Source organism: Zea mays, chromosome 2 (assembly GCF_902167145.1).
Source record: "Zea mays cultivar B73 chromosome 2, Zm-B73-REFERENCE-NAM-5.0, whole genome shotgun sequence".
Classification (NCBI taxonomy): domain Eukaryota; kingdom Viridiplantae; phylum Streptophyta; class Magnoliopsida; order Poales; family Poaceae; genus Zea; species Zea mays.
Genome location: NC_050097.1, coordinates 209558734 through 209584090, shown reverse-complemented (window position 1 = coordinate 209584090; position 25357 = coordinate 209558734). Strand labels below are relative to the sequence as shown.

Genomic DNA, 25357 nt, shown 5'->3' with positions numbered 1-25357 from the left:
TCAATCCTGAGTTCTTTTTCTTTTGCGTGCACGTATAAATTCAGCTTTAGCTATAGGTGCTGCTTTTTCTTGTTATAAAATACATTAGGTGGTTGTTAAGTTCATTCTTTTCAGATTGACTTACTGGTATGAAGTGTAGAATTGTTTGTATAGTGTAAATGACTTTATTCCGATATGATATTGGTTTTATTTTATCCATACCTCTTGTCTTATTTTTACACCTTCCCATTCACAGGACACAATGAAAGCACTTGTGGCTGAGCCCAAAGAAGGGAAAGAATCTAAAACCCCTACCGAAGCAGTTGCTCAAGTGTTAGCTTCATCAAAATTTCTTCAAAATATTGGTCTTGTACCTGCCACAAAGAAAAGTGGCAATGGTGATCCTACATGTGTGGCAGAACTTGAATCAGAGAAGCAAAACTCATTAGAAGTTAGAGCTCACAGTTGGATGCCATCAAGAAGAAGGTAGAAGAATCAGAAGAAGTGAGGGCTAAGGAGTTAGAAAAGATCGATGATCTGCAAAAAGGAGCATATGAGACCAATTCTCCTTTGGCGTCTCTTTAGCATGAATAAGTAGTTGATCGATTCATTTTAGTGTGGCTCTTGTATCTCATATTGCTGCTCTATGGCCCAGATTTTGTTGTCCTTTGCACTCTACTTGATGCTGGTGTGTTGAAAACATGCTGCCAGTTTTCATTTCGTTATATCCTTTTTGGTACTGTCCTTAGCACTCTACTTGATGTTGGTGTGATGAAACATGATGCTAGTTTTGAAAATTTTGAAGGATTTTGTTCTTGATAAATGGTATCTATGATATATGTTGCTAAATATATGTGATGACCAATGGTTGTTGTTTAATTACAAAGGATTTTGCTTATGGTACATTGTGGAACAAATTGGTTGGGTTCTGCTGCAACCCAGTGTTGGTTCCTGCAGCAGGGAGTCAACTGTTTCTGTGCTGGTGGTTACAAATTCAAAATAAAAAAGGCAAAAAATATGGTAAAATAAACTGGTTGTCTTGCATCTGCGCTAAGCTACCAAATTTTAAAAAATAAAAACAAAAATATGGTGAAAATTTTGGTTTGTGGCCAAATATTTTGTGACGAATAAAAATGTCATAAGCATAGATGCTACGTAAGATCTCAGTCATGACATGTCATGCACATGTTTAATTTTATGACATTTTCTATCCTACGTGGAAGCATGATGTGGCATTTTTTGGAAATTGTTAGTGACGAAAATAACGTGTCACAAAACTATGACGACATATAACACGTCACTAAATTTATGACGAAAAAACATGAAACGTCATAGATCATGTAATGCCACGTATGATAGGTGACGAAGTGATTTTCGTCACGGAGATGTCATAAATTTTAAAACGTGACATAAATTCAAGGTTTGGTGACATTAATAGAACGTCACAGAAGGTCATAGGTGTTGTAGTGCTCGCCGGCACCACCTGCCGCGACCTGGTGGGCAAGCTGGGTTGCAAGACCCCCACCAGGGCGAGCGAGCTGATGGACATCGCCACCAAGTTCGCCTCCGGCCAGGAGGCGGTCGAGGCTATCTTCCGAGAGGACAAGCAGCCCCAGGGCCGCCCATCGGAAGATACTCCCGAGGCGTCAACTCAGCGCGGCGCCAAGAAGAAAGGCAAGAAGAAGTCGCAAGCGAAACGCGACGCCGCCGACGCGGACCTTGTCGTCGCCGCCGAGTACAAGAACCCTCGGAAACCCCCCGGAGGTGCCAACCTCTTCGACAAGATGCTCAAGGAGCCGTGCCCCTATCACCAGGGACCCGTCAAGCACACCCTTGAGGAGTGCGCCATGCTTCGGCGCCACTTCCACAGGGCCGGGCCACCCGCGGAGGGTGGCAAGGCCCGCGACGACGACAAGAAGGAAGATCACCAGGCAGGAGAGTTGCCCGAGGTCCGCGACTGCTTCATGATCTATGGTGGGCAAGCGGCGAACGCCTCGGCTCGGCACCGCAAGCAAGAGCGCCGGGAGGTCTGTTCGGTGAAGGTAGCGGCGCCAGTCTACCTAGACTGGTCCGACAAGCCCATCACCTTCGACCAAGTCGACCACCCCGACCATGTGCCGAGCCCGGGGAAATACCCGCTCGTCGTCGACCCCGTCATCGGCGACGTCAGGCTCACCAAGGTCCTCATGGATGGAGGCAGCAGCCTCAACATCATCTACGCCGAGACCCTCGAGCTCCTGCGTGTCGATCTGTCCTCCATCCGGGCAGGCGCTGCGCCCTTCCATGGGATCATTCCCGGGAAGCGCGTCCAGCCCCTCGGGCAGCTCGACCTTCCCGTCTGCTTCGGAACACCCTCCAACTTCCGAAGGGAGACCCTGACGTTCGAGGTGGTCGGGTTCCGAGGAACCTACCACGCGGTACTGGGAAGACCATGCTACGCGAAGTTCATGGCCGTCCCCAACTACACCTACCTGAAGCTCAAGATGCCGGGCCCCAACGGGGTCATCACCGTCGGCCCCACGTACAAACACGCGTTCGAATGCGACGTGGAGTGCGTGGAGTATGCCGAGGCCCTCGCCGAGTCCGAGGCCCTCATCGCCGACCTGGAGAGCCTCTCGAAGGAGGTGCCAGACGTGAAGCGTCATGCCGGCAACTTTGAGCCAGCGGAGACAGTTAAGTCTGTCCCCCTCGACCCCAGCGGCGACGCCTCCAAGCAGATCCGGATCGGCTCCGGGCTCGATCCCAAACAGGAAGCAGTGCTCGTCGACTTTCTCCGCGCGAACGCCGACGTCTTCGCATGGAGTCCCTCGGACATGCCCGACATACCAAGGGATGTCGCCGAGCACTCGCTGGACATCCGAGCCGGAGCCCGACCCGTCAAGCAGCCTCTGCGCCGATTCGACGAGGAGAAGCGCAGAGCCATAGGCGAGGAGATCCACAAGCTAATGGCGGTATGGTTCATCAAAGAGGTATTCCATCCCGAATGGCTTGCCAACCCTGTGCTTGTGAGAAAGAAAGGGGGAAAATGGCGGATGTGTGTAGACTACACTGGTCTCAACAAAGCATGTCCGAAGGTTCCCTACCCTCTGCCTCGCATCGACCAAATCGTGGATTCCACTGCTGGGTGCGAAACCCTGTCTTTCCTCGATGCCTACTCAGGGTATCATCAAATCAGGATGAAAGAGTCCGACCAGCTCGCGACTTCTTTCATCACACCCTTCAGCATGTACTGCTATGTCACCATGCCGTTCGGCTTGAGGAATGCGGGCGCGACGTACCAGCGGTGCATGAACCATGTGTTCGGCGAACACATTGGCCGCACGGTCGAGGCCTACGTCGATGACATCGTAGTCAAGACGAGGAAAGCCTCCGACCTCCTTTCCGACCTTAAAGTGACATTCTGATGTCTCAAGGCGAAAGGCGTCAAGCTCAATCTCGAGAAGTGTGTCTTCGGGGTGCCCTGAGGCATGCTCTTGGGCTTCATCGTCTCCGAGCGGGGCATCGAAGCCAACCAGGAGAAGATCGCAGCCATCACCAGCATGGGGCCCGTCAAGGACTTGAAAGGCGTACAGAGGGTCATGGGATGTCTCGCGGCTCTGAGCCGCTTCATCTCACGCCTCGGCGAAAGAGGTCTACCTCTGTACCGCCTCTTAAGGAAGGCCGAGTGCTTCACTTGGACCCCTGAGGCTGAGGAAGCCCTCGGGAACCTGAAGGCACTCCTCACGAAGGCGCCTATCTTGGTACCCCCAGCTGCCGGAGAAGCCCTCTTGGTCTACGTCGCCGCGACCACTCAGGTGGTTAGCGTCGCGATTGTGGTTGAGAGGCAAGAAGAGGGGCATGCATTGCCCGTCCAGAGGCCAGTCTACTTCGTCAGCGAGGTACTGTCCGAAACCAAGATCCGCTAGCCACAAGTTCAGAAGCTGCTGTACGCGGTGATCCTAACGCGGCGGAAGCTGCGACACTACTTCGAGTCTCATCCGGTAACTGTGGTGTCATCCTTCCCCCTGGGGGAGATCATCCAGTGCCGAGAGGCCTCGGGTAGGATTGCAAAGTGGGCGGTGGAAATCATGGGCGAGACAATCTCGTTCGCTCCTCGGAAGGCCATCAAGTCCCAGGTCTTGGCGGACTTCGTAGCTGAATGGGTCGACACCCAGCTACCGACGGCTCCGATCCAACCGGAGCTCTGGACCATGTTCTTCGACGGGTCGCTGATGAAGATAGGAGCCGGAGCAGGCCTACTCTTCATCTCGCCCCTTGGGAAGCACATACGCTATGTGCTACGCCTCCATTTCCCGGCATCCAACAATGTGGCTGAGTACGAAGCTCTGGTCAACGGGTTGCGGATCGCCATCGAGCTAGGGGTCCGACGCCTCGACGCTCGCGATGACTCGCAGCTCGTCATCGACCAAGTCATGAAGAACTCCCACTACCGCGACCCGAAGATGGAGGCCTACTGCGATGAGGTTCGGCGCCTGGAAGACAAGTTCTACGGGCTCGAGCTCAACCACATCGCTCGGCGCTACAACGAGACTGCGGACGAGCTGGCTAAAATAGCCTCGGGGCGAACGACGGTTCCCCCGGACGTCTTCTCCCGGGATCTGCATCAACCCTCCGTCAAGGTCGACGACACGCCCGAGCCCGAGGCGCCCTCGGCCCAGCCCGAGGTACCCTCGGCTCAGTCCGAGGCACCCTCGGCTCGGCCCGAGGCATCCTCGGTTCAGCCCAAGGTACCCTCGGCCCCCGAGGGCGAGACGCTGCATGTCGAGGGGGAGCAAAGCGGGGTCACGCCTGATCAAAACTGGCAGACCCCGTACCTGCAATATCTCCACCGAGGAGAGCTACCCCTCGGTCAAGCCGAGGCTCGGCGGGTGGCGCGGCGCGCCAAGTCGTTCGTCTTGCTGGGTGATGAGAAGGAGCTCTACCACCGCAGCCCCTCTGGCATCCTCCAGCGATGCATCTCCATCGCCGAAGGTCAGGAACTCCTGCGAGAGATACACTCGGGGGCTTGCGGCTATCACGCAGCGCCTCGAGCCCTTGTCGGGAATGCTTTCCGACAAGGCTTCTACTGGCCGACGGCGGTGGCCGACGCCACTAGAATTGTCCGCACTTGCGAAGGGTGTCAGTTCTACGCAAGGCAAACCCACCTGCCCGCTCAGGCTCTGCAGACGATACCCATCACCTGGCCTTTCGCTGTGTGGGGTATGGATCTCGTCGGCCCCTTGCAGAAGACACCCGGGGGCTACACGCACCTGCTGGTCGCCATCGACAAATTCTCCAAGTGGATCGAGGTCCGACCCCTGAACAGCATCAGGTCCGAGCAGGCGGTGGCGTTCTTCACCAACATCATCCATCGTTTCAGGGTCCCAAACTCCATCATCACCAACAACGGCACCCAGTTCACCGGCAGAAAGTTCCTGGACTTCTGCGAGGATCACCACATCCAGGTGGACTGGGCCGTCGTGGCTCATCCCATGACGAATGGGCAGGTAGAGCGTGCCAACGGCATGATTCTACAAGGGCTCAAGCCTCGGATCTACAACGACCTCAACAAGTTTGGCAAGCGGTGGATGAAGGAACTCCCCTCGGTGGTCTGGAGTCTGAGGACGACGCCGAGCCGAGCCACGGGCTTCACGCCGTTCTTTCTAGTCTATGGGGCCGAAGCCATCTTGCCCACAGACTTAGAATACGGTTCCCCGAGGACGAGGGCCTACACCGACCAAAGCAACCAAGCTAGCCGAGAAGACTCGCTGGACCAGCTGGAGGAGGCTCGGGACAAGGCCTTACTACACTCGGCGCGGTACCAGCAGTCCCTGCGACGCTACCACGCCCGAGGGGTCCGGTCCCGAGACCTCCAGGTGGGCGACCTGGTGCTTCGGCTGCGACAAGACGCCCGAGTGCGGCACAAGCTCACGCCCCCCTGGGAGGGGCCGTTCGTCATCGCCAAAATTCTGAAGCCTGGAACGTACAAGCTGTCCAACAGTCAAGGCGAGGTCTACAGCAACGCTTGGAACATCCAACAGCTACGTCGCTTCTACCCTTAAGATGTTTTCAAGTTGTTCATATACCTCGCACCCACGCAAAGTTTAGTCGTCAAGGAAGGGTCGGCCTCGCCTCGGCAAAGCCCGACCCTCCCTCGGGGGCTAAAAGGGGGGGAACCCCCTCTGCGTCGAAATTTTCCTCGAAAAAAGATCTTTTCTGCCAGAATGTCTTTCGTGCTTTTGGACTACTTCGAAAGTGGATCCTGAAAACGACGGAGTACACGTAAGCAGCCAAGGCTGACCGAGCCGAGGGACTCCTACACCTCCGAGATACGGATACCTCACTCATCACCTTCTGCGATAAGTAACTCACATTCGGATAAGTGATTCCGCGGACCGAACAAGTCTATACGTTCGGAAGCTCTTCTGCCGAAGCGATCCTTCGAGCCTTCTCGACTGCGTCGGTGACAGAGCCCCATGGACGGGTAAGAGTGCGCGTAAGCGGCAAGGCTGACCGAGCCGAGGGACTCCTACGCTTCCGGGATACGGATACCTCACTCATCACCTTCCGCGAGAAGCAACTCTCGCTCGCGCAAGCGATTCCGTTACCAACAAAAAAGTCCAGATACTCAAAACAAGAGGAAAAGAGACGCAGCTTTACAACACGGCAAGGGTGTGTTTTGGCCTCGGCGGCCGCAGGAAACACACGCTACAAGACAATCCAACCCTGCAGGCTCGGGTCTTAACGCTGGAAGGGAGCAGCAGCACCCTCGGCATCGACAACACCTTCGGCGAGGTCCGACCTAGCCTCGGACGGCGACGCGGTCCGAAGACCTCCACTCTGAAGGACGACGTCATCGCCACGCCCGGGCCATCGCTGCCAGGGTCTTCTCCGGGAATCCGGCCCGAGCAGGCGGCTCGGCCGGTCACCCCGGGGCCTCGGCCAGCTGTCCTCCAAGGGCACCAACCCGGCCCGAGGCCTCGGCTGGTCAATTTCAGCGTCGGTCCCGCTAACGGACGACCCGGCCAGGCTCCGGCCAACCAGGTTTTCTTTTCGAGCCAACTCCGCCTCTGTTCATGCTGACACCGCTACCCCTGGCCTCGGCTCGTCGGAGAGCGGCCGAGAGGTTCCTTTAACTAAGCTAGAGAAGCCTCAGACAATAAGGCCGACCGAGCCGAGGGACTCCTACGCCTCTGGGATACGGATACCTCACTCGTCACCTTTACACGGGGCGACTCACGCTTGGCGAAGCGGTTCAGACAACCAACAGGCGAGTCTTAGCGCTCGAAAATGAGGAAAAAACACGGCTCCGTGCCAAAATTACACACATGTTCAGGCCTCGACAGCCACAATGAACAAAAACGCTGGCATTCAAAGTGCCGTTACAAACGGAACTCCGGTTCCGTCCCCGCGGGTATGGACAACCTCCGCGCCGGGGAAGCCCGTGGAGCGACAAGCTCTGGGCGAATCACCAGCAAACGCGGGTCGCCCCAAAGCGCACCGACAGGTCCTCACTCCTGTCCTCGCCACGCAAGCGAGGAAGAGGACGGAATGTTGCATCCTAGCTGGACAGCAACAGCCCGCCTCCCCCAGCATGGCTGGAGGATGTCTCCTCCGCAGAACTGGAGGATGGTCTCCACCACCAGAAGCTGGAAGAGGAGGTGGTCGGCCGACCCGCGCGGGGGGCAGAGCACCGGCTCAGCCTGGCCCCTGCCCCAGCGAGGATGATGAAGACCAGCTAGGGACGGGGCCAAGATCACAGCCCAGCTTGCTCCTCCCCACCCAGGGGCTGGTGGTCACCGTCTTGGGTGACCGCCGGCGAGGGGGAGCAGCCGGGCTGGCTGATGAAAATCCTTGAAGCCGAACGATGGCTGAAAGGTACCAACTCCCACGGAGTTGCGTTCCTCCAACGACGAGGCGGAAAGACGGCGGATATCCCCCATCCGGGGGCTTGGAAGGTGGAAAGACACGATGCATAAGGGAGCGCGAAGACATGGTCGCCTTCCAAGGGGGTTACCCCCCTTTTAAAGGCGGCTCTCCCTACTTGCGTCCCCAGCCGTCATGGGCTAAGTCTTCTCCAACACACTCCAAGGTCCTCCCCTACGGCACGGGGGCTGGGTCCCCACACGTCGTGCAAGCCGGCTCAAAGCAGAAGAAGCCAAACCGCCATGCGCGGTGCGTACAACCGCCCAGCGGTTACAAGCGACCCTCCACTTTTGCCCAAACCAGCGGGCGAAAGGGTGGGCAGCCATACAGGCGGCATGCAACCGCGCCAAGTGGGCGCACTTCTCCGACTCCCAACACGCCCGGCATGGAGGCCCAGGCCCACGCATCATGCAACCGGCGCGCCAAATGCTTCGTGCATGCAACTGCACCGCCACTTGCGCCACTACCGCGCCTCCTCGACTGCGGAACCAATACCGCGACTCGAGGCGACCCAGCGCACGACCCAGCAGCGCCAGCCTGGCGCGACGGTCAATGCGGCCAAAAGTGGGCCGGCAGTAATGGCGGTGGCAGGCGGGCAGGAGCAGCGGCCCCGTCGTCAGCCAAGCTCACGTCCCATCCGGGGACAGCAAGAGAACCCTCTCTCACGGCGTGAAGACAACGCGCCCGTGCTCCGTTCCTTGAACGGCTCGCGCACGCGCAACGGCCGCCCCGCCAACCACTCGCCCCGTCGCATTAACTCCGCGGCGGGACAGGCGACGCCTCTGGCAGGAGAAGCGGGCTACGCTTCGCCTTCTCCATAATGACCGCGTCAAAAAAGGTACGCCGCGTCGTTCGATTTCGTATCCTTTTCCTTTTTTCCTCTTTCTCTCTCTTGCAACAGGGACCGGGAAAGGGGGATACCCCGAAAAGGATCCTTCCCCGAGAAGGAACCAGGCTCCGAGCCCCCCTACTGATCAGAGGTTCGAAGGCTGGCCCCCCGGAAGGGTTCGACAGCCGCCTCAGATCGCGTGGGCCCTACACCCACTACTGGTTAGAGGTTCGAAGGCCGGCCCCTCAGAAGGGTTCCACGGCCGCCTCAGGCTACTCGGGCTCCGCGCCCATTACTGATCAGGGGTTCGAAGGCTGGCCCCCAAAGGGTTCACAGCCGCCTCAGACACCGAGCGAGGGATGACCATGGGTACGTTGATACATAACCAAGGCTCGGGCTGCGCTCCCGAGGTACCCTAGGACATTTCCGAGACCAGCGGGAACGATCTTGTAACGGAATCCCATCAGAGGGAGGCATCGAGCCCTCGGACCCTGTCGCCAGGGGACCGGGTCCGGCAGATCACCCGCAGGTACTATTGGGCGTGCCTCTGGGCCCCTAGCCGACCCCTAACGAACGGGGCACGAACGTCCACTCGGATTACCCGCTTGCAGCTCACCGGAGACACCATGTTCGGCGCCCATCGAGGGCAACATGGCGCTTCCCCCCCTCCTTGCAGAAAGGCGACGCAGGGGCGTATGTGAAAAAGTCGAGTCTGTCCCTGATCGCCTTCTCGCCCTGTGCAGAGGCTCGAGGGCTGCTCTCGCAAACCCGGCTCCGGCCGAACCGTTGACAGCGTCAACATACCAGCCCGAGAACTTGGGACCCGACCGTACACCCGGGCTACGGCCAGCTCGCATGAGGGAACGACCAGACCAGCCGAAGCATTACGCGAGGCATTAAGACCTCGAAGAAGTGAAACCACTCCTCCGAGGCCTCGGGGGCTACACCCGGCGGGTGCGCTCGCGCGCACCCACCAGAACAAAACGCAACCGAGAAAGGCTGGTCCCCTTGCAAAAAAGTGCGACGATAGCCTCCAAGCGAGTGCTCACACTCCCTTCGAGGCTCGGGGGCTACTGTCGGGGACCATAATTAGGGGTACCCTCAAGGCTCCTAATTCTCAGCTGGTAACCCCCATCAACATAAAGCTGCAAAGGCCTGATGGGTGCGATTAAGTCAGGAATCGGTCCATACGAGGGACTCGATCACGCCTCGCCCGAGCCTGGCCTCGGACAAGGGCAGCCGACCCCGGAGGATCTCCGTCTCGCCCGAGGCCCCCCTCCAGCGGCGAACGTGTTCCCGGCTCGCCCGAGGCCCTGTCTTCGCCAAGAAGCAACCCTGACCAAATTGCCGCGCCGACCGACCAAGCCGCAGGAGCATTTAATGCAAAGGTGGCCTGACACCTTTATCCTGACGCGCGCCCCCCAGCCGACAGAGCCGAAGTGACCGCCGTCACTTCGCCGCTCCACTGACCGGCCTGACAGAAAGACAGCGCCGCCTACGCCGCTCCGGCTGCGGTGCCGCTCGACAGAGTGAGGCTGACAGGTAGTCAGGCCCGGTCGAAGGCACCATAGGAAGCTCCGCTTCGCCCGACCCAGGGCTCGGACTCGGGCTAAGTCCCGGAAGACGACGAACTCCGCCCGACCCAGGGCTCGGACTCGGGCTAAGTCCCGGAAGACGGCGAACTCTGCTCCGCCCGACCCAGGGCTCGGACTCGGGCTAAGTCCCGGAAGACGGCGAACTCCGCCCGACCCAGGGCTCGGACTCGGGCTAAAGTCCCGGAAGACGGCGAACTCCGCCCGACCCAGGGCTCGGACTCGGGCTAAAGTCCCGGAAGACGGCGAACTCCGCTCCGCCCGACCCAGGGCTCGGACTCGGGCTAAGTCCCGGAAGACGGCGAACTCCGCTCCGCCCGACCCAGGGCTCGGACTCGGGCTAAGCCCCGGAAGACGACGAACTCCGCGCCGCCCGACCCAGGGCTCGGACTTGGGCTCAACCCCAGAAGACGACGAACTCCGCTCCGCCCGACCCCAGGGCTCGGACTACGCCCCGACCTCAGCCGACGGTCTCTGCCTTGCCCGACCCAGGGGCTCGGACTCGACCTCGGCCACGGAAGACAGACTCGACCTCGGCTTCGGAGGAGCTTCCACATCGCCCAACCTAGGGCGCAGACCCGCCACGTCGACAGGAGGCGCCATCATCACCCTACCTCGAGCTGACTCGGGCCACAGGGAACAAGATCGGCGTCCCATCTGGCTCGCTCCGCCAGATAGGCAATGATGGCGCCCCGCATACTCCGTGACGACGGCGGCTCTCAGCCCCCTTACGGAAGCAAGAGGACGTCAGCAAGGACTCAACCGCTCCGACAGCTGTCCCTCCGTTAGGCTCCAGCACTCCTCCGACGGGCACGACATCACACCAGCAGGGTGCCAAAATCTCTCCGGCTGCCACGACGGCATGTACTTAGGGCGCTAGCTCTCCTCCGCTAGACACGTAGCACTCTGCTAAACCCCCCGTTGTACACCTGGATCCTCTCCTTACGCCTATAAAAGGAAGGACCAGGGCCCTCTCAGAGAAGGTTGGTCGCGCGGGGACGAGGACGAGACAGGCGCTCGCTTGAAGCCGCTCGCTCCCTCTCCCGCGTGGACGCTTGTAACCCCCTACTGCAAGCGCACCCGACCTGGACGCGGGACGAACACGAAGGCCGCGAGATTCCCACCTCTCTCACGCCGGTCTCCGGCCGCCTCGCTCTCCCCCCTTCGCGCTCGCCCTCGCGCTCGACCCATCTGGGCTGGGGCACGCGGCGACATTCACTCGTCGGCTCAGGGACCCCCCGGTCTTGGAACGCCGACAAGGAGGCCTTGCTAGATCCAGACTGGGTGTTGGCCATGCAGGAGGAGCTCAACAACTTCAAGAGAAATGAAGTTTGGACACTGGTGCCTCGTCCCAAGCAAAATGTTGTGGGAACCAAGTGGGTGTTCCGCAACAAGCAAGACGAGCACGGGTTGGTGACAAGGAACAAGGCACGACTTGTGGCAAAAGGTTATGCCCAAGTCGCAGGTTTGGACTTTGAGGAGACTTTTGCTCCTGTGGCTAGGCTAGAGTCCATTCGTATTTTGCTAGCATATGCCGCTCACCATTCTTTCAGATTGTTCCAAATGGATGTGAAGAGCGCCTTCCTCAACGGGCCAATCAAGGAGGAGGTGTACATAGAGCAACCCCCTGGCTTCGAGGATGAACGATACCCCGACCACGTGTGTAAGCTCTCTAAGGCGCTCTATGGACTTAAGCAAGCCCCAAGAGCATGGTATGAATGCCTTAGAGACTTTTTAATTGCTAATGCTTTCAAGGTTGGAAAAGCCGATCCAACTCTTTTTACTAAGACTTGTGATGGTGATCTTTTTGTGTGCCAAATTTATGTCGATGACATAATATTTGGTTCTACTAACCAAAAGTCTTGTGAAGAGTTTAGCAGGGTGATGACTCAAAAGTTTGAGATGTCGATGATGGGCGAGTTAAGCTATTTCCTTGGGTTCCAAGTGAGGCAACTCAAGGATGGGACCTTCATCTCCCAAACGAAGTACACGCAAGACTTGATCAAACAGTTTGGGATGAAGGACGCCAAGCCCGCAAAGACTCCAATGGGAACCGACGGACACACCGACCTCAACAAAGGAGGTAAGTCCGTTGATCAAAAGGCATATCGGTCTATGATAGGGTCTTTACTTTATTTATGTGCTAGTGGACCGGATATTATGCTTAGTGTATGCATATGTGCTAGATTTCAATCCGATCCAAGGGAATGTCACTTAGTGGCGGTGAAGCGAATTCTTAGATATTTAGTCGCTACGCCTTGCTTCGGGATCTGGTATCCAAAGGGGTCTACCTTTGACTTGATTGGATATTCAGACTCCGACTATGCTGGATGTAAGGTCGATAGGAAGAGTACATCGGGGACGTGCCAATTCTTAGGAAGGTCCCTGGTGTCATGGAGTTCTAAGAAACAAACTTCCGTTGCCCTATCCACCGCTGAGGCCGAATATGTTGCCGCAGGACAGTGTTGCGCGCAACTACTTTGGATGAGGCAAACCCTCAAGGACTTTGGCTACAATCTGAGCAAAGTCCCACTCCTATGTGATAATGAGAGTGCTATCCACATGGCGGACAATCCTGTTGAACACAGCCGCACAAAGCACATAGACATCCGGCATCACTTTTTGAGAGACCACCAGCAAAAGGGAGATATCGAAGTGTTTCATGTTAGCTCCGAGAACCAGCTAGCCGATATCTTTACCAAGTCTTTAGATGAGCAGACCTTTTGCAAGTTGCGTAGTGAGCTAAATGTCTTAGACTCGCGGAACTTGGATTGATTTATAGCATACATGTGTTTTATGCCTTGATCATGTTCCTTAAGCATTTTGTTGTTTATTTATGGTGGTCAAGTTGTACTCATGATCCCCGGACATCTCAAGTCCATTTGCAAGTGATGCACTTATTTAGGGGGGAGGCATGCTACAACTTGACCCTTTGAGATTAACTGTGTGCTTGAGTTTACTTGATTTAGTCTCAAAGGTGGATTGAAAGGGAAAGGTGAACTTGGACCATGCAAAGACTTCCACTGCACTCCGATGAAAGAGTAACTTATTCCGAGTTCATCTCTATGCTCTTATTGCCTTTTTACTCTTAGTTGAAGATTTTGGTGAGGCAATGGGGTTAAAGGGCCAAAATTGATCCCGTTTTGGTGCTTGATGCCAAAGGGGGAGAAAATAAGGCCAAAGTAAGAAATGGATCAGCTACCACTTGTGAATTTTGAAAATAGTAGAGTTAGAGTTTTTGTTTGTCAAAATACTTCTATTTGTCTCTTATTGTCAAAAGTTGGTCTCTTGTGGGGAGAAGGCTTAATTATGGGAAAAGGGGGAGTTTTTTGAATCTTTGATCAATTTCTCTTGAAACATCTCTCTTTATGTTTCAACAAGCGTGTTTGACTTAGAGATGAGAAATTGAGTTTGATTTGCAAAAACAAACCAAGTGGTGGCAAAGAATGATCCATATATGCCAAATTTGATACAAAACAAATTTGTGTTCTTATTTGAATTGATTTTGCACTTGTTCTACTTGCTTTATGTTGTGTTGGCATAAATCACCAAAAAGGGGGAGATTGAAAGGGAAATGTGCCCTTTGGCCATTTCTAAGTATTTTGGTGATTTAGTGTCCAACACAAGGGCCTAAGTGTTAAATGATGGACAAAGTACAAATCAAGTATAAAGGTATGTTTCTCAGACTTAGTATATTATTTTAGAGACTAATGTATTGTGTCTAAGTGCTGGGAACAGGAAAAATCAAGTTGAAATTAAAGATGGCTTTGTTCAGCCAAAGTCAGCTCTGTCTGGGTGCACCGGACTGTCCGGTGGTGCACCGGACAGTGTCCGGTGGTGCAGACTGGCTCAGGCGAACTTGCTGCTCTCGGGAAGTGATTAACGGCGTACAACTATAATTCACCGGACTGTCCGGTGTGCACCGGACTGTCCGGTGAGCCAACGGTCGGCCGGGCCAACGGTCGGCCGCGCGATCCGCGCGAGACACGTGGCCGAGCCAACGGTCGGAAGGGGGCACCGGACTGTCCGGTGTGCACCGGACAATGTCCGGTGCGCCAACGACTCTCAAGTGCCAATGGTCGGCTTCGCCAAATACAGAAGGAGATCCGCACCGGACAGTGTCCGGTGCGCCAGGCGACAGAAGGCAAGAATTGCCTTCCTGGAATGCACTCAACGGCTCCTAGCTGCCTTGGGGCTATAAAAGGGACCCCTAGGCGCATGGAGGAATACACCAAGCATTCTCTAAGCATTCCTAAGCACCAAGACTTCGATTCCGCGCATTTGATTCTTTGAGATAGCACCTAGAGCTCCATTTGAGTTGTGAACTCGCTGGGTTGTGTTGTGAGCTCGTGTTGCAACTTGTGTGCGTGTTGTCGCTCTGATTTTGTGTCTTGTGTGCGTTGCTCATCCCTTCCTTACTCCGTGCTTCTTGGTGAACATCAAAGTGTAAGGGCGAGAGGCTCCAAGTTGTGGAGATTCCTCGCAAACGGGATATAGTAAAGCAAAGCAAAACACCGTGGTATTCAAGTGGGTCTTTGGACCGCTTGAAAGGGGTTGATTGCAACCCTCGTCCGTTGGGACGCCACAACGTGGAGTAGGCAAGTGTTGGACTTGGCCGAACCACGGGATAAACCACTGTGCCATCTCTGTGTTGATCTCTTTGTGGTTATCGTGTTGTGCAAGTTCTCCTATCTAGCCACTTGGCTTAGTCGTGCTAACTCCTAATCAAGTTTTGCGGATTAAGTTTCAAGTTTTTACAGGATCACCTATTCACCCCCTCTAGGTGCTCTCAGTCCTCCCCCTGATTAGGAGATGTTTGGTCGTCGTCGTCGGCGCCCTCAATTTCAATGCCGTCCATGAAGAAGATGCAGCGGCAGACCTGGTTGTGTCCCCGGTTGTAGGGCTCATTGCAATTGAAGCAAAGGCCGAGGCGTCTCCGCTCAGCTTGTTCCTCTTGGGACAGGCGTTTCAAGGGCTGGCGTTCTGGTGGCGGCGGTGTTGCACCCGCCGGTGGGGCAGGCAGCGGTGGGCGAGTACCCTGCGCGCCCGTTGGAGGCAGCCAGGCCCAGGAGACGCTGCGGCCAGGTGGCTGGGCCTGCTGCGCCAACCCCATTATCTCGACCTGCCGGGCAAGACTCATGGCAGCGGCGAGGGTCTCCGGGTTGTGGATGCGGACGGCGTGGCTCATCGGAGGTAGGAGACCGCCCGTGTAGAGCTGAACACGCTGGGCCTCCGCTAGTCGACCTGCACGGGGCAGTAGGGCCTGAAATTTGTTGGAGTAGTCCTCCACTGTCCCAGTTCGGCGGCACTCGACCAGCTCAAACAGAGGTGTAGCTCGGAGGGGTGGACCGAACCGAAGATTTAGCAGCTCCTTGAACCGCCCCCATGGAGGTGTGCCCTCGTCCTCCTGAAGTTGGATGTACCACAGCTGGGCGACATCCTCCAAGTTGTAAGACGCCATCCACACACGTTCTTCCGCCAAGGTACGCTGTTGGCGAAAGTACGATTCGCACTTGTTGATGAAGAGCATTGGGTCAGCCTTGCCGTCGTAGCGAGGAAGATCCAATTTCTGGAATTTGGGGGGCGATCGAGATCACGGGGCCCCTCCCGGCGCGCGCCCCCATCTGCAGCCGCGGATGAGGACGATTTCTCCTTCATTGACGCCATCTCGACCTCCATGGTGGACATCTTCATGGTGAGAGATTGCAGCGCCTCCATGACGTCCTTGATGGTGGGTTCTGCCATGGCCAAAGGTTTGGCGGTTGGAGGTTGTGATGGTGGTGGGCTAGAATGGGTGGCGGCTGCTGTGGATGACTGGGTGGAGCGGGTGGGTGAGGATCGACGTGACCGTGATACCAGGTTGTCAAGCGCCTCAGCACCTAACAACGCCGGGTCGCGACTACGTAGATTGTAGTCGCGCTCCAGGCCTTCACCGAGAGGGAGAGCCCCTGCCGGTGGCTTGAGAGAGTTGAGGGAGAGAGAGCAAGTTTGGGGATAACTGATTGCTTGATTCCATTCCTCCAAGTCTGATTACATTATATAGGCCATTGCCCCCACTAATGGCTCCTATATTTTAGGCATAGAAGGGAAACTATTGATTTGGGTAAAAAGGGAAACTAATAGAAAGGAAACTATTGATTTGGGGAAAAAGGGAAACTAATCTGCTCCTATAATTTAGGCATAGCAAGGAAACTATTGATTTAGGAAAAATGGAAACTAATCTGCTGTTTAAATTTTGAAATCTCAGCCACTAATGGTGGCGCCATCCTGTGTAGCGTGAGCAGCGCGCTCAGCTGCGCGTCTGATGTCACGACGGCGCCTATACTTGTGCCCGTACATGACACAAATGCACCTTTATTATCACATAAAAAGGGTACTATACAAAACACCACAGCTCATCTCATGGACATTTACATCGGCTTCTTCTTGAGTCCAATTTTATTCTTATCATAGCCTTTTTCGAAACAGACAAGATATTCACATGTTTGCATGCGGTTTTAGCGTTTTACTGCTGTTGCTGCCTCACCAGGTTCCTCAAAACGTAGTGAAGGATCCCGCCATGATCGAAGTAAGCCAGCTCCACCTACAAAACCCAATCTTTTGTTATTCGTTACACAATTCATGTGAATAAATTCGTTACACAACCCACTTTAAAATCAATAAATTTGATTGGTGCTAGGCTTGAAGGTTGGTATTTGGAAAGGCATTAATTCATCTCACAAGATGAACAAAATCCAATTGGTGTATGTGCTTGCAATCATGAAATGTAATGCCCAGAAACTTTATTGCAGTATTCAGTAGTAGTGACCACTACGCTGTGAACATTTCAGCCAACCAATATGTCATTTTACTGAAACTACCAGTTCCACATCCTTTTACCGAAGAACTCACCATTGTATCAATCCGGAGCTTGCAGGTGAATGACTTCCCAGTGTCACTGAGCACCTGGACATCTTGGCCCGGTTGTATCTCGCTCACATTGGTAGGGAGCCTTATCGTGTAGCGCTCATGACCGGTGAGCCCCAGAGAATCAGCATCCTCACCAGGTTTGAAACACAGCGGTAACACTCCCATTCCTACAAGGTTGCTGCGGTGGATCCTCTCGAAACTCTTGGCAATTACTGCTTTGACCCCCTGATGACATGGTTTTGTCAAAAGATTCTTGCGAATTTCTGGTAGCAAGCGAAGAAAACGACAGCTGTATGATATGCATATACCAGTAACATTGGCCCCTTGGCAGCCCAATCCCGAGAACTTCCACTGCCATATTCCTCTCCAGCCAACACTATGGTGTGATGCCCATCAGCTTTGTATCTCTGAAATAAGCATAACCAGTGTAATGACCTAATAGGAGTACAAGAGAAATACTCGTTGACAAGAATAATGATGTCAAGTTCATATGCATTATTTGTTGAAATGACAAGTCTGGTTAGTATGAGGTAAAAGGACACTTTATGTTTCATAATTAATCCAGTGAACTGAGCCTAGCTCAGTTGGCTGACAAGGCGAATCGAGTGCCTTTTTTGTCTTAATATAATGCTGAATAGTATGTTGGTAGAAACGTAGCTTGGTGAAGAACTGACCATTGCAGCATCGAACACGAAAAGCTTCTCGTTTGTAGGGACGTGAATCGTCTTCGGTCCAACTTCTCCATTTAACAGCCTATTCACAATCCTGATATTTGCAAAGGTTCCTCGTGCCATCACTTCATCGTTGCCCCGACGGCTTCCATAAGAATTGAAATCCTTTGGCTGCACACCACGCTCAAGCAGGTACTTGCCAGCAGGGCTGTCCCTGGGGATGCTCCCAGCTGGTGAGATGTGGTCGGTCGTGATGCTGTCACCAAACTTCAGCAGGCAATAGGCATTCTCTATGCTGCATGGACCTGGCGGAGTCGGTGTAATATCCTTGAAGAATGGAGGATCATGAATGTAGGTGGAACTGGGGTCCCATGGGAAGCGGTCTGCCTTTGGAACTGACAGCTGGTTCCACATTGGGTTGCCCTGCGTGATTGCTTCATAGGTGCTCCTGAACATGTCAGGCAGCACACTTGATTGCTCAACCTGGTAAATGTTATAAGGCGTGATAAGTGCATTCCATATATGATAAATGCATACTGATCAATTTAGAAGAATGCGGCAATTTAGAATTTACCTCTGCAATTTCTTCATTTGATGGCCATATGTCCTTAAAGTACACATCCGTTCCATCTTTTCCTTTCCCAATTGGTTCCGTCTCAAAATCAATATAAACCTGATGCAAATGTATACATATTGAAGGGACAAAATATGAGAATTTATCCATGGTGGCGACACCAGTAAAAAACAATCAATGAGGGGTAAATCCACTGCTTACAGTGCCAGCAAGGGCATAGGCCACAACCAGAGGAGGGGAGGCAAGATAATTGGCCCGAACCAATGCATGAATTCGCCCTTCGAAGTTCCTGTTACCGGAGAGTACTGCAGCCGCAATGATATCTGACAAAGGCATGCCAAAGAATATGGGATTTCATTTTCTGAAGTACAATCGAGCATGAAAAAATATCAGGCAAATCTGGCTAGTTAATAAGCAATAAGTTACCGTTGTCGGTAACTGCCTTAGCAACATCTTCATCAAGCTCGCCCGAGTTACCAATGCATGTTGTGCAACCATATCCAATTAAGTTGAAACCTAGATGATCTAAATACTTTTGCAAGCCACTGATTTTGCAACTTAAGTCAGGATTCGAAGATAAACAATTGTTCAGGTTTAAAACCACTAGGGAGGGGCGGAAACACTACCTTTTCAGCAGATATTTGGTCACTGCCCCGGATCCTGGCGCAAGACTAGTTTTAATCCATGGATTAACCTGTCAATAGCCCAAAGTTACCAAAGGCATGCGCTGTATTGAGAAGTAATTTTGGCAATGAAGACTCACCTCAAGGCCAAGCTCACACGCCTTCTTTGCAACAAGGCCAGCGCCAAGCATGACACTTGGATTTGATGTGTTTGTGCAACTTGTTATGGCAGCAATCACAATGCTACCATGTCTAATCTCTGCAGGTTGTCCATGGAAGGTGAACTTGACGAATTTATCATGTTGCTCTTTAGGTACACCAAAGCCCTGTAGTAACCCAAACACAAATTGTAGACAACAAATAAATTACTGTTCTGTTGGTGGGCGCAACAGAAATGTGTAAAGGATATGCTATTTTACCATCATGGATGCTGGCAACATTCAAGTTAGTTTAGTACTCTCACCTTAAAACCAACTTTATTACCGAGACAGGAATGCCAGTCTGATTTCATATCTTTCAGAGCAACATGGTCATGAGGTCTATATTAACAATGATAAGGTACAATCATATTCAGAAAAACCTATGTGTAGCATGATAAGATCAAGATAAGCATAGGTAGCAAAGAAAGTTACCTTTTCGGGCCTGAAACACATGGTTCAACGTCTGCTAAATCTAACTCTAGATAAGATGAGTAAACTCTTTCTGTTTGAGTCTGAAACTACAGTTCTGTATTAGACATATGTTTCCTTTGGTATCAGAGATAGTGACAACGATGCTAACCTCGTTGTAATCAACAAACATATTGTTAGCTCGAAGATATGCCTCCACCATCTCAACCTATTTGTAAGGACATCAAAACATAAGAAAACTATTGGATCAAGAAAGGAATGTCCAGACTACAATAGACAGGATCCATGGAAATGTTTTTTGAGAACAAATAAGCAACTTTAATGTGAAAAATGGAAGCAAACCTTTTCATCACTTCTCCCTGTCAGCTTCAGGTATCCAAGGGTCACATGATCAACAGGGAAGAAGCCCATTGTTGCACCGTATTCTGGTGACATGTTAGCAATTGTTGCCCTGTTAGCAACTGCTAACTCACTCATTCCCTCGCCTACACGCAAAACCCACCCATTAGAGACAATATAAAAAAAATGAAGTTATATAAAAATTGGCAAAAGAAAAGTTGTACCATAAAACTCAACAAATTTGCCAACAACACCATGCTTCCTAAGAATATGTGTCACTGTCAATACTAGATCGGTTGCAGTAACACCATCACGCAATTTCCCTGACAGTTTAAATCCAACTACACTGGGCAAGACCATGCTCATTGGCTGTCCATTAAGAAAAATATTGCATCAGAAAAAAATCAAAATAAAGGTTCACATGCAAATAGAATATGTTCATTTGTACAAAGAATGAAGATATCTGTTTTATTACCTGACCAAGCATTGTTGCTTCTGCTTCAATTCCCCCAACACCCCAGCCTGCAACCCCCATTCCATCAATCATAGTAGTGTGAGAATCTGTTCCCAGCACGCTATCAAGATATAAAATGCCATCGGTATTGAAAACAACTCGTCCAAGATATTCAAGATTCACCTGAAAGAAAGGGTTAAAAAGCATCAAATGAAACTCAAGAAGCATAATGCAAATTAAGGTGTACAAAAATTTAGGAATGTGAACTGTTCGGCCTAGAAAAAAACAAACTGCACCTGATGAACAATTCCTGAACCTGGTGGAACAATAAGCATATTATTGAATGCCACAGAGCCCCACCGAAGGAAAGCGAAGCGCTCCTTGTTCCTATCGAATTCGCGCTGCATATTAGCTTGGAGGGCATTCTCTGATCTTACCACATCAGCTTGTACCGAATGATCAATGACTAGATCCACTGGAATCTGCAAGCGAATAGCAAAAAGGCGAGAAGTTGAGAAATATTAGAAGATGATCAGTGGCATGACTATCCTTACATGATGATTCTAATGTGTCTCACTGTATTGAGTGCTGCCTACCAGGGGATCAATCTTTCCAGGATCATCACCCAGTCGGGCCATAGCATCACGCATGCTTGCAAGATCAACGATAGCTGGGACACCGGTAAAATCCTTCAGAGAGAGAGAGAGAGAGAGAAAATGAATAATTATTTTACACCACATGAAGCGAAGAATGAAGTCGGTTCATTTCCACACCTGCAGAAGCACACGGGCAGGCTTGAAGGGTATCTCCACTAGCTTGGGAGCGGTATTCTCCCAGTCAATGATATTTTCGACATCCTTCTCTGTAATCTGAAAACCGTCACAGTTGCGGATGGCTGACTCCAGTAGATACCGGATAGAGTATGGCAATCTTTCTGAAAACGGAATGCATAAATGAATTACAAATTGTAAGGTTTGGTATGACGTATGTCCTACAGGATCTTCTATAAACATCGCAAACATTTCTGATCAGATAAGAAGAGCTTACCTATCCTACGATCATTCAGGGCTGGTAAGCTATAGTACTTCCCGTACTCTCCACCACCGGGCTTTGGGAGGCTTGTGAGGACATGCCCGAAGCGGCTACTACCATCGGCTGCAGCAAGGACACATACGGAGATCAATACTCCATTAAAGAGTGGTAATGAAACCACAAAGCAACGACCATTAGGAGTTCAAAACCATAAAGATCTAGAATTTATTAAAGAGTGACATGATCAGAGACATTTGACTGCTTGGAACTACTTGATCGGCCGCCAAATTAACAGCAAGGGCATGGATCTGTGCAACTTCAAATCTCCGAGCTACCCGAAATACAAACCTTGCGAATGCTGAACAACGTCGTACACCTCGCGATTCTTAAAAATGGTACTAGCGCTTGTGGAGTCCATGGTATATATCTAAAGTTGCAATATTTTAATGGTATAATTATTCCTTCTTTTAAACGTTCAATAACACTGTTTTTTTTGGTAAGAAAAGAGGGTACTGAGGAGCATTACCCATGGTGGCGACTCCGCGCCACGCAGACGCAGGCCGCTCGGTGATCGCAGCGCCTGAGCAACACCGGCACGGCGCAGCCGCCGCCGACCGGAGGAAGCGAGACGAGGTGAACGCGGGGAGACGACTCTCGGAGCAGGGCACGAAGAAGCGGGCAGCCCAAACGAGAGGGGTAGCCGCGGAGCAGGAGGAGAGGCGGCGGAGGCTGTGTCGGAGCGGTGAGGCGGCCGCTCTGTGCATCTTCGCTGCGCTGCGGCGATTGGCGAGTGATAAAGAAGAGGGGGAGCGAGCTGCGAGCTGCCCCCGCCGAAAGGAAGGCTGCTTTGGAGGGAACTCGAACCGCCAGCCGCGTCCGCGCGCGAGAAGGTGCGCGGCCCCACCGGCAGCGGACAGGTAGCCAGGTAGGAGGCACCTCTGGATACTTCGTAGGCGCGCGTGTCAGACTGTCAGACACCCCTGCCGCCACCACGAGAAAGAAACTAGTAAGTGAAGTGTCAGTTTTTAGTTTTTTTATTTACATTTCTTCTCTCACACGGACATTTCTATTTTATATATTCTACGTTATAATGTGTGTCACACTAATTATATTTAATTAGCATATAACTCATACTAACGTTACGATCCCGCAGAAGGGAAGAGAGAGAGCAACGAAAAAGAGCAGAGCTAGACATTCAGGTTTTTAAACTGCTGTCCTCAGTTTTACTGGTATCCTTATTTTTACCTTTAATTGTGTTTTTCGTTTAGTTTTACCCTTCTAATGCTATAGGGTAGAAGAGCAAAACCGAGCAAAAAAACACGACTAAGGGTAAAACCGAGGACACCAGCAAAACTAGAGGCACCAGCTTAAAAAACCCTTTTTTTAACTTCGGTTTAATTTTTCGATTTTAAAAAACTTTGGTTTTCTAAAAAATAGGAACCGATCGGTTTCCTAGAAAATGATAAACCGAGAAGTTATGTTTCGGTTTTTTACTTTGATTTTTTGGTAAAAATTGAACACCTTATACTAAAGACAACACATACAACGAGTTTACATGGTAGATTACACATAATTTTACAAAGTAAAAATATATAGGTACAAAGATTTAAAGATATATCATACATCACATACAAATAAGTGGATAACAATTTAATTGCATCACATGTTTAGTTCACATAATCAAATAGTCAAATTTCATAATTGATAAAGTTTGGTGTTATTTTGTATTTCGGTTCAATTACGGTGAAAAACTATTACGATAATGAACATCGAACTTCTTTGATAAAAAACTGAAACTGGACCGAAAAACCAAAAATTCGGTTCGGTACGATACAGATCAGTACACGATTTAAGGTAAAAAAATTGTCCGCCACTAAGGAAGAGGGAAGACGGTGGAGTCCTGGGGAGGAAGAGGGAAAGGGTGACGGGTGATCTAAATAATATTGTCTATTGAATTTAATGAGTAAGAGGGAGGGTTATCTAGTGATCTAAATCGTTGGTTTTGATTGTGTGTTAAGTCTCGGTGTAATTTTTTGGTGGATTTAGTGGAGGTTACGGGTCTAGAGGTGAATTAGTTGGGTGGGTTCTGCAAAGTTTAAACTGATGGATTATATAGTGGTACAAATATAGATGATACAATGCATCGTATGTACGACAACGAAGACCCAATGATAAGCCAGTGTGATGGTCCATCCCTACAAGAATAAAATTTAAAATTAAAGTGGCTACATGACCCACATACCAAATATTAAGCTTCAGATATTGCACTTTATATTAGCCAAAAGTCCGAGAAAGGTATGAGTTCAAAAGGAGGCCTGGCCTTTCTATAGCTAACTCGGTCGCTCGTCCTCCTTCATCTAGTGAGGTGGTACTATATGTGAGTGTTGCGCTACGTGTGGCTTCGTGTCGTGTTGGGCTTGGGTGTTTTCTCACAGTCCATCTAGAAGGTGATGACCCACGTTACTTAATGACGCACGACGACGATGGACCGCATGTTAGATCAGAAAGAAGTATAAGGACTTTTTTTGCAAAGAGGACGACGACTGAAACCAGAAAAAAGATAGAGTAGGAAGCAAATCTCAATGATGACTTTGCTTAGTGGGGAGCAAATCCCATTGCTCAAAATGTCTACGTCTATGACTTTTTAGTCATACGTTCTCATCACAACACGAGGAACTGGGCTCTAGGTTCTCGCATAGCAACCCACAAGTGTACTAGACGAATCCGTGTGTCATCCTCGCGGAAAGGGGGTGTTTCCGTCTATAGTGAAAATCACTCGCCAACAACATCTCTTCCCCACTTTTTCTATCTCATAATACGGTTCTTGTGTCCACTACTCTATGATGATACATCCTTGCTTGTTGCTTCATGTTTCTATTCTATAGAGTGAAAAGCAAATCTTAATGTTCAAAGTGTCCATGTCGATTTTTTAGTCATACAATCTCGTATTGATGGGAGGAAGGTTCTCGCACAGCGACTACCCGCAAGTGTTCCAGATGAATTCGCGTGTCATTCTCGTGGAAAGTGGGTGTTGTCGTCTATAGTGAAAAGCGCTCGCCTCCAGTGTCTCTCCCAGCTTCTTCCATCTCACAATACGATTCTTGCGTCCTCCACTCTACGACGATCCATCCCTACTTCTCAGTGCCTTCGCCGACACGAGTCTAGTATGCTCGTGCCGAGCGGAGGCAGCCATGAACTAACCTTTGCCTAACGCCGAGAACGTTATCTATCCCCGTAGCGGTGGCCGTGCGGGGCAAGGCTGGGGCCAAGGGTCATGTGCCTTCATCATCCCCGAAACAAGGGCCATATAGCTAGATGACGCCACTAACATCGAAGAAGGAGGCGCTCCAGTGCAGCATCGATTGCATCCACTTCCTCACCTAGCCTCTCACCTGCAAGAAGGTATGCACGCCATGAGCCTCCACGTGAGCTTCTTAGGGTTCGTGCCTTCTAGATGATGGTTTAGGTATCCCCCACAGACCATCGGTTTCGTGTGGGAATAGGTTCTCGGTACAATTCCTTTGTTAGGTACCTAGGAACTTAGCGATGACAAAAACATAAAAAAATCACATTCTGCTCTGGTTTTGAACGCACATTCTTTTTAGCGGCGATGGAGACATAGAGAATCTCGATTTGACCAGTGTCAGGGAAATTGAATCTAGCGCAAGACCTTGCTCGTGTCGATGGCGAAGCATCTAATCCCTTCGCTGAATCAGCTGCTGGTGGAGAAGTTGTTGTAGCACAAGAAGAGTGTCGACAACATCCTCCACCAAGTAGGTAATAAATACATAGGTCTCACTATGATCCTCTTTTTGGTGTAT

The 25357-nt window shown here is 51.6% G+C and overlaps 1 protein-coding gene across 2 annotated transcripts; it reads right to left on the bottom strand.

Annotated features, from left to right (window-relative positions):
* Positions 1-16292: 16292 nt before the first annotated feature.
* LOC103647708 (putative aconitate hydratase, cytoplasmic) lies at positions 16293-22446 on the bottom strand. Of its 2 annotated transcripts, none has more exons than XM_008672222.4 (20): positions 22063-22445; positions 21552-21659; positions 21278-21438; positions 21101-21193; positions 20801-20986; positions 20526-20687; positions 20275-20419; positions 20054-20196; positions 19863-19919; positions 19715-19800; positions 19546-19621; positions 19223-19408; positions 19086-19153; positions 18886-19004; positions 18661-18782; positions 18460-18558; positions 17889-18368; positions 17523-17621; positions 17197-17439; positions 16293-16888 (listed from the first exon to the last, which is right to left on the bottom strand). In XM_008672222.4, exons 1-20 carry the CDS (start codon positions 22298-22300, stop codon positions 16811-16813), a joined length of 2949 nt encoding a protein of 982 aa, XP_008670444.1. In that variant the 5' UTR covers positions 22301-22445; the 3' UTR covers positions 16293-16810. The 2 variants fall into 2 exon arrangements, with proteins under 2 accessions (XP_008670444.1, XP_008670445.1); XM_008672223.4 differs by having other exon boundaries at positions 16628-16888; positions 19715-19794; positions 22063-22446.
* Positions 22447-25357: the final 2911 nt, after the last annotated feature.